Consider the following 21,192-nt stretch of genomic DNA (forward strand, 5'->3'; position numbering starts at 1 on the left):
TGCGTGAGTAAACATTCAGTCAATCAAAGGCTGCTGTTCATTGTGTTTGATTCAAAACAAATTAAAGATATGTTTAAAGTAATGACTTCGGTAAAAGGTACAGCTCATTTACGTGCGAAATCGGAAGAGTAGAATAACAGTACGTCAAAAGGTGAAAGATCGCTAAAAGTGGTCGCCACAGTGCACACAATGTTTTTAACGGATATGACATCAAAACCATTTATCGAAAAAAGTGAAGAAAAAACTGTAGGGATATTGTCTGGAAGAATTCCCATGCAAAGTCCAACAATCGTCTGTTCCGTAGCTTAATGAGAATCGCTGTTCACACGCACACACAGAGACACACAGACATACATACATCATCGGCACGCTCACTGTCATAGTCTACAGCAATGCAACAGTCAAATCTTAACTGAACGTTAAAAAAAAAAGATTTTCCGGTACGGTAATGTGGTTTTGAGAATTTCGATTAATTGATACTTTCACTTCTTCAAATAAAAAGGGAAAATTTCATTCCGTTTCCTTCTACTTTGAACAATTTCTTGAATTAACTCATTTCCAGCACGAAATCTTTCCTGGACAGAAAATATCTCGAGTTTACTGCACTTGAATAACTGTGAAGTATTCACAGATCTTGAGGAGAAAGTGAGTGGGAATTCTTCAAAAAACGCTTTGCAACATGAAAAAGCTGCCACACCCAGATGAAGAATTAAAAAAAAAAGTATAGCCTTTAAATCTCTGCTTTATACAGACACCGAATACATTCAATTGGTGGAATTAGTCACTGCAGTATCAGTCTGCGGAGTATAGGGTGGAAGGCTAGGCGCTTATTCCCCAAAGAGACATATACTATATATTATATCAGCTATATCTTCAACATCCGACTGGACAACGTTATACAGACAAGCAACTCGGAAAAATTCTGCACATTCGACGCTGTCGTCAAGTCTAAAAGGTAACTACAAAATGTTATTTTCTTTCGCATGAAAGTGATTATGTAAACAATCAAAATCCTGTTTAAGCTTTTACATGGGATAAGACATCCACTTTCACTTATATCAAACGTAAAACAATAAAGCAGTTTGCTCTGCAAAGTGAGACTTTATTTTTCGTCTTAAGTAATGTTGCAGGTAATCGTTGCCGTGAGGTAAGAAATTAAGAAGTCTTTTAAAGATGCTGCTACGCCCAAAGCACTGCTGAAGCAACAGTTTGTCTTTTTGTCACAAATAAGAATATAAGCAATCCTATGACGGGTTTTAAAACGTTTTTCGGAACATTGCGTAACACCTGAACAAGTACTTGTAACATTGAAACATTTTACTCGAAGTACGTCTGGTATATTGGCAAGACATTCTGAAAGTGTAATAGCTATCCACGTAGTCATTGCTGAAATACAGCGCTTTTTGTTACGATACTCCTGAAAATTGACGCAAAACGGGGGCGCTCCTGCGATGGTTTCCTGCTTCATTAGGAAAAGCACAGCACACAAACAACATGAGCTAGCGAAATGTGTCACATATTTTTTGTGTGAAGTTTAGTATATGAGTTCAAACGGCTACAAGTGAACATTTCACATAAATCATGATAGGATGAAGGGACGTGGAAAAACAATACAGAATACAGAATACAGAATACAGTATTTATTGAGCCAAGTGACATTAAAAAACATTTAAAGCACAAGGAATTTAGCGTAGTGTTGGTAAAATCACGCACACACACACACCCACACACACACTGACACACACACACACACACGCCCACACATACACTGACATACACACCAACACACACACGCCCACACTACAGCAGTCACGATCACACCATCACACGCAGGGCAGACATGAGGTAAAACAAATGACAATCATCTATTAAAAGAAAATGTACAAAGAGTGGTCTAAGATGCTGGTGGAAGGGTCTACACAGAATACAATTTTATAATCTAATGCATAGTTAGAACTAGCCCATCCCCTCCACCCACCCACTCATGAATAACTAAAATAATGCAGCTAAAAAAATTTTTTTTTAAATCACACATCAAAGTCCCACTCAACCCCCCCCCCCCCCCCCCCCACCCACCACCACCACCACCACCACCTAACACTGAGCATTGCCTCTTGTTCATGTTGCAGAAGTCAGTATGAGCAATGCACCTAGCGAATTGAAAATGACTCGAGGTACCAACAAGAAAATCGCGGCGAAGGGGAAGGGTGCCAAGGCGAAGAAGACTGGGACGAAGAGAGATGAACTCGGCATGGAAAAGGCGACGAAGGGGAAGGGTGAACAAACGACGGAGAAAGTAAAGACAAAGGCGAAGGGTGTGAACAAGAATAAGACAAAGACAACGGAGAAAGGAAGAAACGTGAAAAAGGATAGGAACAGGGATGGAGAAGAAAAGGAAGATGAGAAAGAAGAAGAAGATGATGAAGATGAGAAAGAAGAAGAAGACGACCAGGAAGAAGAAAAAACCGAGGAAGAAGAAGAAGAGAAAAAAGACGATGACGGAGAAAATACGTGCAATATCCTTCTATGCTTATGCAAATGTCTGCCTTTTTAAAATATGTGCAATGTGCTATCATACATGTTCCAAAGTGGTCGATTGATACTCATGCATTCGTTTTCAAAAAGGCATTGAATACTTTATCATGGATGTTTTTTTAAAAGGTGAACCAATCAACCGGTTTTACCTTTACCTCCACATGTGTATTTCAATGACTATAATAAACGCTCTGCCTTTGTGGATGCTCATTGCAAATTCTTTAAGTTGTGAGGATTGAATGTGTGTGTGTGTGTGTGTGTGTGTGTGTGTGTGTGTGTGTGGTGTGTGAGTGTGTGTGTGGTGTATGTGTGTTTGTGTGGTGTGGTATGTGTGTGTGTGTGTGTGGAGCTGTGTGTGTGTGTGTGTGTGTGGAAGTGTGTGGTGTATGTGTGTGTGTGGAGGTGTGTGTGTGTGTGTGTGTGAATGTGTGTGTGTTTGTGTGTGTGTGTGTGTGTGTGTGTGTGAATGTGTGTGTGTTTGTGTGTGTGTGTGTGTTAATCTGTGAAGTATGAGTGTTGTATCATGTGTTTAATATTCATTGTTCTTCATAGTAAGTGTTTTGAGTGAAGGCGTGTGGGGACTCTGTAATACTTACGTGATATAAACTTTGTGTACGAACCAAAATATACATTCCTGTATGTACAACCAGACACAAGAAGTTGCATGGAATTAAACTGAATTGAATTGAACAAAACTGAACTGAACTGAACTGCACTGAATTGAACTAAACTGAGCCGAAAAATTATTGCACCCATTTTCGTACCCCAACTAAAGCATTTATTCCCGTGTCATTTCATTCAAACTTTAAATGCCATTAAAGGCCTTTTACTTGGCTATCTTGCACACTTTTCGGATCAAAAATTTCTGTTTTAGGTATTACGTAACCGCCGCCGAAGTAAGGGTACCTCCAAAATCGACCTGACAAAAACGTCAGGTACCAATTAAAAAATCGACAAAAAACGTTTACAACGATGAAAAAGCCAAATGAATTATCTATTCAGAACAGGTTGTTTTGTTTTGCTATCTTGTGTATCTCTTGTGTATCTCTTGCGTAGTGTCATTTCTACTGATGCAGGTGTGGACCGCATGCATGAGCAGTAGAAAACAAGAGGTTTTTGCGTCCATTTTGTGGGGTACCATGACAAAAAGTGCTGTATTTCAGTAATGTCTAAATGGATTGCTTTAAAACGTTCAGGATCTAAAGTCTACACACGAAATTTACACTTGGTAAAGGCCTTTAATGGCATATAAAGTTTGAATGAAATGACACGGGAATGAATGTTTTAGTTGGGGTACGAAAATGGGTGCAATATTTTTTTTGCTCAGTTTAAATTGAACTGAATTGAGCGCAATACATAGTCGAGTCACCCATGATCATTGTAGGTCATGAATGTGGGTCACCTCGCTCCTATTTCGTATCATGCGCGCGTATTAGCACAACATCAGTACAAGAAGTCGGCCTCCCTGGGAAGAACGCTGCATGTAGCCGTAATTGTTACCATTCATTGTATAATTGCTCAATTTAAATGTGTCAAAAAGTACAAATGTGTTTCAATAAATCTTTCCTTTGCACCCAAGGGCGATAATTGTCGTCTTGCAAAGCTAAGAGAAGATAATTCAAAACTCGAACATGTTTTTCCAATTGGACTGTTAATTTCCTTAACATTGATAAATATAGTGCCGTGACTTTGTACTGTAGGAATATAATATTTGCCAGTTTGAAGTGAGATGCAACATTCTCAATCATTTTTGGACTGATATACATCTATTGAGTTTTGGATTTTGGAACTGATAAGGAAAACAATGCAATCATTTTTTTTTATCTGTTTTGTGAAAACTAAATGCACCCCTAAAATCCGGACTAGGTCAAAGAATGTTTGCCCAAACAGTGCGGTCTCAACTTTTTCAAAAATCCGGATATGACGTCATCAAAGATTTTTTTATCGAAAAAAGGGAGAGAAAACCCCGTGTCGGGGTATTATCTGGAAGAATTTCCATGTAAAGATTTATGAAGATCTAGCCGGTAGTTGTCCTGGAATTGTTACACACACACACACACACACACACACACACACACACACACACACACACACACACACACACACACACACACGCACGCACAGCCAAGCAAACAGACCGACAGACTGACTGACTGACAGATGGACAGACAAATACAGATTAGTAACCTTTAGTAATAAACCAAAAACGCTGAAGGTCTTATCTTCCAGCGTTAACGTACCATCGACATAACCATTCAATACGCACATAGTATGTTATGTATACGAAGTGGTACAAAGATTCAACAAACGTTTGACAACAGACAAATCACTGGAATGTGAAAATGACAAAACACACGACAGCTAGCCTGCCTGCCAAGAAGGATGAACGAAAAAGACGGGCGCAGTGGCCGAGTGGATAAGACATCGGCCTCCTAATTAATCGGAAAGTCGCAGGTTTAAATCCCGGCCGCGGGCGTCTGGTGGGCTAAGGGTGCAGATTTTTCCGATCTCCCAGGTCAACTAATGTGCAGACCTGCTATTGCCTTATTCTTCTTCGTGCGCACGGAAAAGATCATGTAATCCATGTCATAGTACGGTGGGTTATAGAAACACGAAAATACCCAGCATGCTTCCCTCGAAAGCGGCGTATGGCTGCATAAAGGGCGGGGGTAAAAACTACAACCTTCTACAATCATGGTTCGTCATTGGCTACCTTCCGCCCTCTTTCCCTTCAAATAATATCGACTAGCACTTCTGTGGTGACATCGAAAAAGACTTCGGCGAGGTCTTCGGCATTGTTGACAACTATTGCGGCGCCATCTTGAACTGCTTTCATGAACCCTTTCATTGTGAGCTGGACACCTCCCCCGTCATCTTTTCTTCCCAGGGTATCTTGACCCCCTTCGTCTTTTTCTTCTCTTCCGGTCCTTTCCCCGTCTTTCGTTGTGTCCTCCTTCATTGACGTTATCGTTTCTTTATTTGTCAAACACTGTGAATCAGTTATCCCACCTTCCGCCATTATCGTCGTAATGTTTCCCCCATTCGTCGCCACACTTTTCCCAATCACCTTAACGCTCTCTTCCTTCATTGACGTTATCGTTTCTTTATTTGTCAAACACTGTGAATCAGTTATCCCACCTTCCGCCATTATCGTCGTAATGTTTCCCCCATTCGTCGCCACACTTTTCCCAATCACCTTAACGCTCTCTTCCTTCATTGACGTTATCGTTTCCTTATTTGTCAAACACTGTCAATCAGTTATCCCACCGGGCGGGGATGTAGCTCAGTCGGTAGCGCGCTGGATTTGTATCCAGTTGGCCGCTGTCAGCGTGAGTTCGTCCCCACGTTCGGCGAGAGATTTATTTCTCAGAGTCAACTTTGTGTGCAGACTCTCCTCGGTGTCCGAACACCCCCGTGTGTACACGCAAGCACAAGACCAAGTGCGCACGAAAAAGATCCTGTAATCCATGTCAGAGTTCGGTGGGTTATAGAAACACGAAAATACCCAGCATGCTTCCTCCGAAAACGGCGTATGGCTGCCTAAATGGCGGGGTAAAAAACGGTCATACACGTAAAATTCCACTCGTGCAAAAAACACGAGTGTACGTGGGAGTTTCAGCCCACGAACGCAGAAGAAGAAGAAGTTATCCCACCCTCCGCCATTATCGTCGTAATGTTTCCCCCATTCGTCGCCACACTTTTCCCAATCACCTTAACGCTCTCTTCCTTCATTGACGTTATCGTTTCTTTATTTGTCAAACACTGTGCATCAGTTATCCCATCCTGCATCATCATCGCCTTAAGGTTTCGTATCGCTTTCACGCGCTTCTCCTTCGTTGTCACCCCGTTCTCTCTCCTGGTCACTTCTTCGTTTTCTGAGTCAGTATCCTCAGCTCTCAGCTTGAGTTGTGGGTTTAAGATGCTCATGCTGCGTCGACTCTGCAACAGAAAAAGATATTGTTACAAAAAGAGCGCACCGACTGTAAAATAATACGAGTTTATACGAGAACCTTCCAAGTTTTACCACCGGATACGCCTTAAAAGTGAATAGTTTTGTACTAGTTGGTTGAGAACGAAATAGAGATTTAATTCATCGGTTCTGAATCGGTCTGGTAATATTTCATCACCGAAATCCCCTTTACGGGGTTGCTTTTAGTTTCCTTTCCAAGCACTTCATAGAACACCGGACACAAGTGGCTTCAATACAATGAAATTGTTTCTGAGGTCTCAGCCAGACTGTAGTTTGACATGACCTCTTTGACATGATATACAAACGTGTAAAGGGATGGTTTACTTATTACATGCGTGGTCTCTCTCGCGTATGTTAAATAAATATGAATCTGAGATCCGTTCACATCAAAGTCACGTCAGATCACAGAGAATATGACAAATTTGAAATTGTTTGATCGCCGATTCACAAACTCCGGTTTGTTCAGTCCAATCTACTTCGAAGCGAACATGTCGATTATGGCTTCAAACAGGACCTAACAGCAAGGATATATGGCCATACATTTGTACCACTTGCTCACATCCGGGCGTCCATTTTCCATCACTTCAAACAAAAAAGGATCGAACGTGGATTCATACAAGATTAGCTGGAAACATGCCTCATTGCCTAATCCCGTACCCACTCACTTCCCATCAGACATCAGTGGCGGATATGACATCAAACAATCAACACTAACAAGACAAACAGTGTTCTATAGTTGAATCACTTACTCGCAACATTTTCAAATGACCTGACTACAAATAACCCATACATGCATACGTGAGCGCATACGGAAGTGAAGGCGTCGAAATACCTTTCATTCACAGGCACTCGACACGAGGTGGGCGGGGCTTATGTCTTGTGCTTGGATGTCACGTGGTTAGGGTGATTGAGTAACATCCTTTCCTATACTAGTTTCTACAATAGTAGTAGTGTTGAGAGCGCATTAGGCCCCGCCCACTTTCATCCCGCCGAGCTCGTGACGAGTGCCTGAGCTTTCATCCTGAACTGAAGTGCTCCAAGTTTGTTCACCCTTTCTGTAACCAGTTGTGAGCACAGTGAGACATAGTGCATAATTCAACTATAACAAGTCGCGTAAGGCGAAAATACAACATTTAGTCAAGCTGTCGAACTCACAGAATGAAATTGAACTCAATGCAATTTTGTAGCATCGTCAGTCCACCGCTTGTGGCAAAGGCAGTGAAATTGACAAGAAGAGCGGGGTAGTAGTTGCGCTGAGAAGGATAGCACGCTTTTCTGTACCTCTCTTCGTTTTAACTTTCTGAGCGTGTTTTTAATCCAAACATATCTTATCTATATGTTTTTGGAATCAGGAACCGACAAGGAATAAGATGAAAGTTTTTAAATCGATTTCGAAAATTTAATTTTGATCATAATTTTTATATTTTTAAATTTCAGAGCTTGTTTTTAATCTAATTATAACATATTTATATGTTTTTGGAATCAGAAAATGATGAAGAATAAGATGAACGTAAATTTGGATCGTTTTATTAAAAACAACTTTTTTTTTACAATTTTCAGATTTTTAATGACCAAAGTTATTAATTAATTTTTAAGCCACCAAGCTGAAATGCAGAAGATATATAAAGAGACAGACCTTTTTGGAAATTTAATAACTCGCTGATGTTTGATAGTGAATATGTTAAAGAGTTAAAGAAATTAATTATTGATGTGAAGAAGTTTTACGCACTGCCAGTGTATGATATGGACGGTATACATTTAATACCCAATGATGAAATACAATTTAGAATAAGCGATCAGTTATTTTTTGAAACCTTGTTAATGGAAATTAGGGGAAAGACAATTGCCTACGCCTCCGAAAAGAAAAAAAGAGAAGTAAATATTGAAAAAGAATTAATGATGAAATTACAGTTATTAGAAAATAATGTGACCAATGATTCCTTATTACAGATTGAAATGTTAAATACCCAGCTGGAAAATTTGAGGAAGAAAAAGATTGATGGTACACTGTATGTTGATATGATCAAAAGCTAGGTGGCAGTTAGAAGGAGAAAAGGTGAGTAAGTACTTTTCTAATATGAAAAACCGCCATTATCAGAATAAGGCCAATTTTTTTTGCAAAATGGCGACACTGGTGAATTAATATTTGAACGCAGACAGATTTTGCAAAACGTGAAACAGTTTTACGAAGATTTGTATAATCTGCAACCAACAGAAGACGTTGATTTACAGGAACTATTTATGGAAAAAACACATCCCGTTTTGACAAATGAAGACAGAGATAATATTGAGGGGAATCGTACCTATACTGAAATGTGCACAGCATTACGGAAAATGAAAAACGGAACAAGCCCAGGACCTGACGGGTTTACAACAGAATTTTATAAATTTTTCTTCCAGGATATTGGATTATTTCTGCTACGTTCTGCAAATGCTGGATTTCAATGTGGAGAATTGTCCGTTACACAGAAACAAGGCATTATTACATGCATTCCGAAACAAGACAAGTTAAAACAATTTATTAAGAACTGGCGGCCAATATCCCTGCTTAACATATCCTATAAAATTTGTTCATCCTGTATTGCGAATAGATTGAAAATAATGTTACCTAAGATTATTAGTGAACACCAAACAGGTTTTATGAAAGGAAGATTTATCGGGGATAATATACGTTTGCTGTATGATGTGTTGATATTTACTGAAAGAGAAAGTATACCAGGTCTGCTGCTTGCAATTGATTTTGAAAAGGCGTTCGACGGTGTGTCCTGGCCCTTTTTACAAAAGGCATTGGATTTTTTCAATTTTGGAAACGATGTAAAACAGTGGATACGAGGTTTTTTTTATCAAGATATACAGGCATGTGTTACAGTAAATGGCCAATATTCTGGTTGGTTTAATATAAGAAGAGGCGTCCGACAAGACGATAGCCTCTCACCATCTTTGTATTTAATATGTTCCGAGATACTATCATTAATGTTACGCAATAATTCTGTGATAAAAGGATTGAAATTGAATAACGAGGAAGTGTTATTGTCTCAATTTGCGGACGATACAACTCTTTATTTGGATGGCAGTAAGGAATCGTTTGTTGAATGTGTTAAAACTTTACAGAAATTTTCTAAATTTTCCGGATTAAAGATAAACAATGAAAAAACTCAAATTGTCTGGATTGGAAGAAAGCGAAATTCACAAGAAAGATATATGAGGGATATGAACTTCTGTTGGGACCCTGGGATTTTTAAAGTATTGGGAGTCAAATTTTCGACAAACACCGGCAACATTCTGGAAATTAATTATGAAGGAAAATTAAAATAGATTAAAAGAATTTTAAACGATTGGAGCAGAAGACAGTTAACACCATTCGGTAGAATTATAATTTTGAAAACTTTGGTACTTTCAAAATTGGTTTATTTATTAACTGTATTGCCAGACCCACCCGAACACTTTTTACGAGAAGTGAATGCAGCCTTTTATTCCTTCCTGTGGAATGGTAAACCTGCAAAGATTCGGCGTGATGTCGTTTGCAGACCCTATTGCAATGGCGGTCTGAATATGATTGACATTTACACTTTTGTGGCATCAGTAAAGAAAAACTGGATTCGCAGATTAAAGATGTTTGAATTTGATGTTAAAAAGCTTATTTTTGATATGATACCTGGAATGAAAGACATATTTAAAGTGGGTGCCGAGTATGTAAATGTGTTAATGAAACGATTTGGTAACAGCTTTTGGAAGGACGTTTTGAAACATTATAAGAAATGCTGTTCCTTAAGCGAGGTAATTAATGTGAATGATTTTTTTTCCGAATGTATACATTACAATTTGAACATTATACGAGACCACGGTACAATAGTAAATAAGGAATGGATTGAAAATGATGTAGTGTTTGTCCATCAGTTGCTACATTTAAATGGAAATTTCTTTACCTTTGAAGAATTTAGGTTAAATTTTCCTTTTGTTCAAACTAATTTTTTATTCTATGAGGGAGTGATTAAGTCCTTACGAAAATATCAGAGAAAAGTACAAATTGATTCGTTGAATGGTTTTCAGATTAGGGATTATAAACCCTGGCAGATTATTTGTAGAGGCAAACAGGCAATTAAAGAAGTCTTTTTGAAATCAAAATTTGATGATAACCCTGCAGGCATGAACAGATGGAATATGTATTTTTACAATCTGAACTGGAAACAGATTTTTGATAAGTGTTTTAAAACAACTAAGGACACACAGTTAAGATGGTTCCAGACCAGATTGCTTCACCGCATGCTTGGTGTTGCTAGCCGGTTATTTGTTCAAAAGATTCTTGACAGTCCCCTGTGTGCCTTTTGTAAAATTGAAAATGAAACAATTTCCCATATATTTTGGTACTGCCCGCTTAGTCGGAAATTTTGGACTGATTTGGAAGATTTGTTAAACAGAAGTGGCATTTACCGCGCAAATGTTCATTTTACAGAAGAATTTATTTTGTTTGGGTGTATGAACAATGATAAGGTAGATGTGGTTTTGGATTTTATCATTTTTTTATCATCTTTGTTTGCAAAGTTTTATATTTATAAGAGTAAGTTACAAGAGACAAGGCCACTGTTAGAAATATTTTTAAGAAATTTGAAATAGAAAAATATTCCAGTTTCAATTCTGGTAACATTACCAAATTTGTAGAATTATGGTCCCCATATGAAGAGTTGGTTAGGTAGTACGCTAGGTTGTGCAGATATGTGATGATTTGCGTATACATATATCTGTTTTTGCTTTGGTTTTTGTTTGTTTGTTTTTTTGTTCTTTGTTTTTTTTGTTTGACGGTATTATTAACTGACTGTATTAGTATTAAGCAGGTAATACGTCCATAATTGTCAAGTACTGTAATCTGCATGTTATGTTAAGCTCCGGCCTTACTTGTATGCCAACGGATGTTATATGTCCGTCTGTCTGTTATGTCCTAATGTTGTATCTATATATATATACGACTTGTGTCTGTCTGTTTGTGTGTGTGTCCGCGATGCACGGCCAAAGTTCTCGGTGGATCTTTTTCAAATTTGGAGACCGTATTCAGCTACACCCCGGACACAACCTCATCGATGAGATATTTCAACACGTGCTCTCAGCGCGCAGCGCTGAACCGATTTTGGTTTTTCTCTGGATCCATTCCCAGTAACTCTTCCTTATCTTCTCCAGTGTTTTCAGCCGCGTTTATCTCCCTTCCTCCGTGCGGTGCGCCGGCAAAGTCGGCGTCCGGGTCCCCGGCGCAGCCGGGTATTCGGTTCGACTTCTTCCCGGCGCAGCCGTACCCGGCGAAGCGGGTATTCATCTAGTATATATATATATATATGTCTTGTATACTTGCCATTTACATATTTATTACAAATGTTGATGGATGAATGATGATACATTGTAGACGGATGCATTTTATTGATTAAAAGCCCCACAATGGTGTGCTTGGCAAGACAAAAAAAAAAAAAAAAAAAGTGAAGAAAAAACTGTAGGGATATTGTCTGGAAGAATTCCCATGCAAAGTCCAACAATCGTCTGTTCCGTAGCTTAATGAGAATCGCTGTACACACACACACACACACACACACACACACACACACACACACACACACACACACACACACACACACACACATACATCATCGGCACGCTCACTGTCATAGTTTACAGCAATGCAACAGTCAAATCTTAACTGAACGTTAAAAAAAAAAGATTTTCCGGTACGGTAAAGTGGTTTTGAGAATTTCGATTAATTGATACTTTCACTTCTTCAAATAAAAAGGGAAAATTTCATTCCCTTTCCTTCTACTTTGAACAACTTCTTGAATTAACTCATTTCCAGCACGAAATCTTTCCTGGACAGAAAATATCTCGAGTTTACTGCACTTGAATAACTGTGAAGTATTCACAGATCTTGAGGAGAAAGTGAGTGGGAATTTTCCAGAAAACGCTTTGCAACATGAATAAGCTGCCACACCCAGATGAAAAATTAAAAAAAAAAGTATAGCCTTTAAATCTCTGCTTTCTACAGACACCGAATACATTCAATTGGTGGAATTAGTCACTGCAGTATCAGTCTGCGGAGTACAGGGTGGAAGGATAGGCGCTTATTCCCCAAAGAGACATATACTATATATTATATCAGCTATATCTTCAACATCCGACTGGACAACGTTATACAGACAAGCAACTCGGAAAAACTCTGCACATTCGACGCTGTCGTCAAGTCTAAAAGGTAACTACAAAATGTTATTTTCTTTCGCATGAAAGTGATTATGTAAACAATCAAAAACCTGTTCAAGCTTTTACATGGGATAAGACATCCACTTTGACTTATATCAAACGTAAAACAATTTATTTATTTATTAAGGAGATTTCTATAGCGCATAACCAAATGCACTATGCGCTTAAATACAATAAAGCAGTTTGCTCTGCAAAGTGAGACTTTAGTTTTCGTCTGAAGTAATGTTGCAGGTAATCGTTGCCGTGAGGTAAGAAATTAAGAAGTCTTTTAAAGATGCTGCTACGCCCAAAGCACTGCTGAAGCAACAATTTGTCTTTTTGTCACAAATAAGAATATAAGCAATCCTATGACGGGTTTTAAAACGTTTTTCGGAACATTGCGTAACACCTGAACAAGTACTTGTAACATTGAAACATTTTACTCGAAGTACGTCTGGTATATTGGCAAGATATTCTGAAAATATAATAGCTATCCACGTTAGTCATTGCTGAAATACAGCGCTTTTTGTTACGATACTCCTGAAAATTGACGCAAAACGGGGGCGCTCCTGCAATGGTTTCCTGCTTCATTAGGAAAAGCACACACACACACACACACACACACACACACACACACACACACACACACACACACACACACACACACACACACACTGCTACGAGAACCACGACCTTGCGTGACCCTGCTTCCGGGCTTTTCTTTTTTCAAACTTTCAAAACTTCGAATTGTATTGATCTTGTCTTGATGAAAAAAGAATTTTTTTATGATTTAAGAATGTTTGTGTAACAAGCTGTCAATTTATTATTCAGATTTCAAAAGTTAATTAGGTCTAGCGCCAAAACGCACCGTCCGATTTTGTTTACAGACAATCCGTAAAATTAATTCTTTGAAAATTGCTCGCTCTTCACGTAGGGCACCTAGGATGTTCAAAAGTGGTGAGTGTGTAAACGAAAAGGGTGTTTGTAATGTGTGTAAAAGCCTGACAGTATCTGTGATGGTTTACAGGAGGCGTACTGTGCCTTTAATACAAACACTGAATACAGTCAAGTCAAAGAGCTTTCACTCCGTATGGGAAGCTCTTTGATCATGTGATGGAATTATATAGTCACTGCTGCATCAATCTGTGGACTTAAGTTCACAGACTTCCGTATGGGAAGCTTTTTGATTAAGTGATGGAATTAGTCACTGCTGTATTAGTATATGCAGTATATTTAAGACGAAGAGGGGACAACTAGGAGTTTATTCCCAAAGTCGGAGCCATCTGGTATTTTCAAAATCCGACTCAACAACGTCATATTGACAGGCGACTCGGAGAAAGTTTTACAAATTCGACGCTGCCATCAAGTCTAAAGGTAACTTTGAAATATTTTCCTTCGCATAATTGTTTTTATGTAAACCATCATAAATCTGTTCAAGCCATCATGTCCAAAAAATGCATAACTTCGCATGTCTTTAGAAATATAATTGACACAGGTAGTGCCAACGTTTCATTTGCGTATAAGCACTGACGCAAATTTGCTAGCCCTATAAACACGCTTGATATTTTTAGGATGAATATTGTGCCACAGCGATGCTCGGCCAACCGTGGGAGCCACGCAGCGGTACCCGCTGTCAGTGCGATACAGCGTGAACGTTCCCTTTGTTTGAATGACTAGCTCATATACGACAGTAGTTATACGCAAATGAAACTTTTGCAGTATCTGTATCCATCATTTGTCTGTAGACTTGCGGAGTCATGAATTTTTTGGACACAAGTAAACAATCTTATGACGGGTTTTGAAACTTGTTTCCAGAACATTGCGTAACATCTGAACAAATATCTGTAAAAATCAACATTTTTACTCGAAGAACATCTTGTATATTGGCAACATATTCTGAAAGTGTCAAAGCAATCCACACAGTCATTGCTGAAATACTGCTCTTTTTGTCATGATACCCTTCAGGCTTATTTAGTACAGGCTTTTTTCAACCAACCACATTCGTAATGTATGTTTGATGGTGTATGCTTTTAATTAAGCGTTGTTGACTATGAATGTAGATGTAAATGCTTGTATAACTGTGTTTTAATTTTAAATGTGTCAAGCGCAAAGAGCATGATTGTAAAGTTATGATGTTGCGCTATATAAATGCTCATTTATTATTATTATTATTATTATTATTATTATTATTATTATTCGTTCCGTGCCATATAAGGAAGTGCTACATCACAAATGTTGTGTACACGTCATTTCCGGTTGGCGGTGAAACGAAGTTCACACCAAAAACACAAACGACTTTCGTTGATTAGGGCGATTCTACGAATCTACTTTCGTTGACTTTGTAATCATGTTTTGGTTATTTCTGTATGGAAACTTTTAATCTATTGGATATAGGTTACCTGATCGTTATTTTAACTGTTCATATCTTCCTACTTTAAGGTCTGGAGTGGACGCCAAAGCCGATCTTTCACTGCATTTCTGTAGCATACATTTGCCTAGGTTGCGCTTGGGAAAATCAAAGATGGCGGCCCGGAGCCGGTTGCCGCTTCACGACTTTAGAGTTCTATTTCTTCCCTAATATAAATAGAATACTTATATTTATAGGGCAGACCTTAATTTGTGAACTGTCTCACTTTGAACAGTTATAAATTGTATGAGTAGAGCTTCGGGTTGCAAATTAATCGCACATAACACACATCGCACATCGCGCTTCTTCTGCGAACAGAACTTCTCTGCTGGCGTCAGTCTAAACCGCGACACTTTTTAACACGCACTGTTGAGGTTCGTTGTGCGCGCGCATCCCAGCGGGCAAGAGAAAATGAGGTGGCGAAGAGAAAGTGGTGGGCTTTGTTCTTGTCTTTAAATCTAGCTAGTGACGCAAACTCCCGTTTTTAAATCAATATCAATCAATCAATATGAGGCTTATATCGCGCGTATTCCGTGGGTACAGTTCTAAGCGCAGGGATTTTTTTTAATTTATTTTTTATTTTTATGCAATTTATATCGCGCACATATTCAAGGCGCAGGGATTTATTTATTTATGCCGTGTGAGATGGAATTTTTTTTTACACAATACATCACGCATTCACATCGGCCAGCAGATCGCAGCCATTTCGGCGCATATCCTACTTTTCACGGCCTATTATTCCAAGTCACACGGGTATTTTGGTGGACATTTTTATCTATGCCAATACAATTTTGCCAGGAAAGACCCTTTTGTCAATCGTGGGATCTTTAACGTGCACACCCCAATGTAGTGTACACGAAGGGACCTCGGGTTTTCGTCTCATGCGATCGACACATGCATCAGTAGGAATAGCATAGCACACGAAATACGTAGGCTAGCAAAATGTGTTGCAATAATATTTTGGCGAAGTTTAGAATATGAATCCAAACTGTTACAAGTGAACATTTCACATACATCATATGAGGCATTAAGACGAAGGCTACCCCTAGGCGAGTCATTGTTGTTCCCGAATAGCCGATCAGGTTGAAGGTACATGGAAAACCAACTACCGACTCAGCATTGCCTCTTGTCTGTGTTGCAGAAGTCACAATGAGCCAGGCATTCTCCGCACTGAAAATAAGTGAAGGTACCAGCCAGAAAAAAACGACTAAGCAGAAGTGTGCCAAGGCGAAGAAGACTGTGACAAAGAGAGATGAACTCGACAAGAAAAAGGCGACGAAGGGGAAGGGTTTACAAACGACGGAGAAAGTAAAGACAAAGGAGAAGGGTGTGAAAATTAATAAGAAAACGACAACAAAGAAAGCAAGAAAAGTGAAAAAGGATAAGAACGGGGATGAAGAAGAAGACGACGATGAAGAAGAAGAAGATGACGATGAAGAAGGAGAAGACGAGAAAGAAGAAGAGGAAGACAAGGAAGAAGAAGAAGACGACGATGAGGAAGAAGATGAAGATAAGGAAGAAGAAGAAGACGAGGAAGAAGAAGACGAGGAAGAAGAAGAAGAAGAAGAAGAAGAAGAAGAAGAAGAAGAAGAAGAAGAAGAAGAAGAAGAAGAAGAAGAAGAAGAAGAAGAAGAAGAAGAAGAAGAAGAAGAAGAAGAAGACGACGAGGGAGAAGGCGAGGGAGAATAAAAGGAGGACGAGGAAAAAGAAAAAGAAGACGAGGAACAAGAGGAAGAAAAAGACGAAAGAGACGATGGTAAAGATGATGAAGTAGATGATGACGGAGAAGTCACGTGCAATATCCCAACGGAGTGTCTGTCTTGCATGGGCAAATGTCTTCCTTAGAAGTCAACGAACACTCTGAAATAGAGTTTACAGTCTGGTTTCTCATCTTTGTGTCTTTTCCTGCCTCCTGCTTCTCCTGATCATCAGGTGTATCTGCTTTTGGGACAAATCACATGCAGTGTCTCCATTATTCTTAATGTGTCAGCAAAGATCAGGGTCTCCATTAGTCTGAATTTGTCAGTGAGGATCAGTGTCTTCAATTATTCCCAATGTGTCAGCGAAGATCAGGGTCTCCATTAGTCTGAATTTGTCAGTGAGGATCAGTGTCTTCAATTATTCCCAATGTGTCAGCGAAGATCAGGGTCTCCATTAGTCTGAATTTGTCAGTGAGGATCAGTGTCTTCAATTATTCCCAATGTGTCAGCGAAGATCAGGGTCTCCATTAGTCTGAATTTGTCAGTGAGGATCAGTGTCTTCAATTATTCCCAATGTGTCAGCGAAGATCAGGGTCTCCATTAGTCTGAACTTGTCAGTGAGGATCAGTGTCTTCAATTATTCCCAATGTGTCATCAAAGATCAGGGTCTCCATTAGTCTGAATTTGTCAGTGAGGATCAGTGTCTTCAATTATTCCCAATGCGTCAGCGAAGATGTAGATACAGTAGAACCCCCTTTTTACACCCCCCCCCCCCATCTCATCTTTTTGCCCATTACTTCTGTAAATTTACCCCCATTTTAAGACTCCCTTCTTTTTAAAACCTGATTTTCTCAGATTTGTGAATGTCTTAGAAAAGGGGGGGGGGGGAGAGGGGGTCCACTAAACAGATTTACGGAGAGAGAAAAAGGTGTATAATGTGCTATATCATACATTTTCCACATTTTAAAGATGCTGCTAGTCGATTAATACTCATGCAACGGTTTTCAAAAAAGCATTCAATACTTTATCATGATTAGTTTGTGTTTGAAGGTGAAAAAATCATCCAGGTTTACCTTTACCTCGATTTGTGTATTTCAGTGAGTATAATAAACGATTTTTGTAGATGATAACTGCATGCATGCTCTGCATATTCTTGGAGTTGTGTGGAATGAATGTGTGTGTGTGTGTATGTATGTGTGAAGGTGTGTGTGTGTGTGTGTAGTATGAGTGTTGTATGTTTAATATTTGTTGTTCTTGATAGTAAGTGTTTGGAGTTAATTTGTCTGAGGACTCAACTGTAATGTTTACGTGATGAAAACTTTGTGTGCGATGAAAAAGACACATTCCTGTATGCATCACCAGACAAAAAAGTTGCATTGAGTTAAACTGAATAGAATTGAACTAAACTGAACTGAACTGAATTGGGGGCAATACATAGTCGAGTCACCCATGATCATTGCTGGTCATAAATGCGGGTCTCCTCGCTCCTATTTCGTACCACGCGCGCGTATTAGCACACATTCAGTACAAGAAGTAGGCTTCACTGCGGAGAAAGATGCCTGTAGCTGTAATTGTGACCTTTTATTTTATAATTGCTCCATTTAAAGTTGTCAAAAAGTACAAATGTGTTTCAAGAAACCTTTACTTTGCACCCAAGGGCAATAATTGTCGTCTTGCAAAAGCTAAGAGAAGATAATTCAAAACTCGAACATGTTTTTCCAGTAGGACTCTTAATTTCCTTAACATTGATAAATATAGTGCCGTGACTTTGTACTGTAGGAATATATACATTTGTTTGAATTGAGAGGCAACATTCTCAATCATTTTTGGACTGATAAACATCTATTCAGTTTTGGATTTTGGAACTTTCTTTCTCTATTTGGTGTTTAACGTCGTTTTCAACCGTTCAAGGTTATATCGCGACGAGATTTTGGAACTGATAAGGAAAACAATGCAATCATTTTTTTAATCTGTTTGTGAAAACTTGATTGTTATGACAACCTTAATGAACAAACTAACTAATTAGACAATTTTAAGCATCCAAGCAGAAAAGCACCCCTAAAATCCGGATTAGGTCAAAGAATGGTTGGCCGAACAGTGCGGTCTGAACTTTTTCCAAAAAGCCGGATATGACGTCATCAAAGATTTTTTTATCGAAAAAAGGGAGAGAAAACCCCGTGTCGGGGTATTATCTGGAAGAATTTCCATGTAAAGATTTATGAAGATCTAGCCGGTAGTTGTCCTGGAATTGTTACACACACACACACACACACACACACACACACACACACACACACACACACACACACACACACACACACACACACACACGCACAGCCAAGCAAACAGACCGACAGACTGACTGACTAACAGATGGACAGACAAATACAGATAAGTAACCTTTAGTAATAAACCAAAAACGCTGAAGGTCTTATCTTCCAGCGTTAACGTACCATCGACATAACCATTCAATACGCACATAGTATGTATACCCAGCATGCTTCCCTCGAAAGCGGCGTATGGCTGCATAAACTGGCGGGGGTAAAAACTACAACCTTCTACAATCATGGTTCGTCATTGGCTACCTTCCGCCCTCTTTCCCTTCAAATAATATCGACTAGCACTTCTGTGGTGACATCGAAAAAGACTTCGGCGAGGTCTTCGGCATTGTTGACAACTATTGCGGCGCCATCTTGAACTGCTTTCATGAACCCTTTCATTGTGAGCTGGACACCTCCCCCGTCATCTTTTCTTCCCAGGGTATCTTGACCCCCTTCGTCTTTTTCTTCTCTTCCGGTCCTTTCCCCGTCTTGCGTTGTGTCCTCCTTCATTGACGTTATCGTTTCTTTATTTGTCAAACACTGTGAGTCAGTTATCCCACCCTCCGCCATTATCGTCGTAATGTTTCCCCCATTCGTCGCCACACTTTTCCCAATCACCTTAACGCTCTCTTCCTTCATTGACGTTATCGTTTCCTTATTTGTCAAACACTGTGAATCAGTTATCCCACCCTCCGCCATTATCGTCGTAATGTTTCCCCCATTCGTCGCCACACTTTTCCCAATCAGTATCCTCAGCTCTCAGCTCGAGTTGTGGGTTTAAGATGCTCATTCTGCGTCGACTCTGCAACAAAAAATATATTGTTAATGCTCGGACGGCTCAACTTCGCTTTGTTCTGCTGTTGTGCAAGAAAAAGTGCGCACCGACTGTAAAATAATACGAGTTTATACGAGAACCTTCCAAGTTTTACCACGAATCGCCTTAAAAGTGAATAGTGTTTTACTAGTTGGTTGAGAACAAAATAGAGATTTAATTCATAAGATCGGTTCTGAATCGGTCTAATATGACCCTCCCGTTCCCCCCCCCCCCCCCCCCCCCGCCCCCTCCTTCCTGGGTTCTGTTATCAAGAAAGAATATCAACCAACCACCGTCGACGAAAAGTGCAATATCTTTCTGTGAGCAATGAACTCTTTCTCTGACTTTTCAGACCCTCTAGTGCCTTATCCCCCTTCGTGTGTACACGCAAGCACAAGACCAATTGTGCGCGGAAAAGATCCTGTAATCCATGTCAGAGTTCGGTTGGTTATAGCAACACGAATATACCAAGAATGCCTCCCCCGAAAGCGGTGTATGGCTGCCTAAATGGCAGGGTGAAAACGGTCACACACGTAAAAGCCGTCAGAGTTTCGGCCCATGAAAGAAGAAGAAACGCTGAGAAAACTGACCTCCCTCTTTCTTTCTTTATGTTCGTGTTTGTAGAGTACAGGCTTTTATTTTCGTGATTGTATAGTACAGGCTTTGTTTTTATCCTGCCGCAGTCAGTCGCCTCACCAGCGCTCCGTTTAGTTCAATTTGCACTCAAATCACGGCGAACAGGACACTCATGGCTTCAAATAAGACTCGACGAAAGAAATATTTCATCACCGAAATCCCCTTTGCGGGGTTGCTTTTAGTTTCCTTTCCAAGCACTTCATAGAACACCTTCGCCTTACGCGACTTGTTCTAGTTGAATTATGCACTACTAGATGATTACCCGCTTCGCCGGGAAGATGTAGAGCCAAATACCCGGCTTCAATACAATACAATGGCTTCAATACAATACAATTGCTTCTGAGGTCTCAGCCAGACTGTAGTTTGACACGACCTCATTGACATGATATACACACGTGTAAAGGGATGGTTTATTTATTACATGCGTGGTCTCTCTCACGTATGTTAAATAAATATGAATCTGAGATCCGTTCACATCAAAGTCACGTCAGATCACAGAGAATAATTATGACAAATTTGAAATTGTTTGATCGCCGATTCACAAACTCCGGTTTGTTCAGTCCAATCTACTTCGAAGCGAACATGTCGATTATGGCTTC

General features: G+C 39.5%; 1 protein-coding gene across 4 annotated transcripts; it reads left to right on the forward strand.

Annotated features, from left to right (window-relative positions):
- The first annotated feature begins 720 nt into the window (after nt 1-720).
- LOC138980076 (uncharacterized protein DDB_G0283697-like) lies at nt 721-17,972 on the forward strand. 4 transcript variants are annotated; one of them, XR_011460232.1, is made up of 2 exons: nt 721-955; nt 2,130-2,745. XR_011460232.1 is itself a non-coding variant. In XM_070352879.1 (2 exons), the coding sequence occupies exon 2, from the start codon at nt 16,272-16,274 to the stop codon at nt 16,809-16,811; it is 540 nt and encodes a 179-aa protein (XP_070208980.1). In that variant the 5' UTR covers nt 721-955; nt 16,264-16,271; the 3' UTR covers nt 16,812-17,972. The 4 variants fall into 4 exon arrangements, 3 of the variants coding, with proteins under 3 accessions (XP_070208980.1, XP_070208979.1, XP_070208981.1); XM_070352879.1 differs by lacking the exon at nt 2,130-2,745 and adding an exon at nt 16,264-17,972; XM_070352878.1 differs by lacking the exons at nt 721-955; nt 2,130-2,745 and adding exons at nt 12,512-12,728; nt 16,264-17,972.
- The last annotated feature ends 3,220 nt before the right edge of the window (nt 17,973-21,192 follow it).

The sequence above is a fragment of the Littorina saxatilis genome, linkage group LG11 (genome assembly GCF_037325665.1).
Source record: "Littorina saxatilis isolate snail1 linkage group LG11, US_GU_Lsax_2.0, whole genome shotgun sequence".
Lineage (NCBI taxonomy): Eukaryota > Metazoa > Mollusca > Gastropoda > Littorinimorpha > Littorinidae > Littorina > Littorina saxatilis.

Coding starts and splice junctions, on each gene's coding strand:
- LOC138980076 (XM_070352879.1), top strand. CDS start 16,272: ATGAGCCAGGCATTCTCCGCACTGAAAATAAGTGAAGGTACCAGCCAG.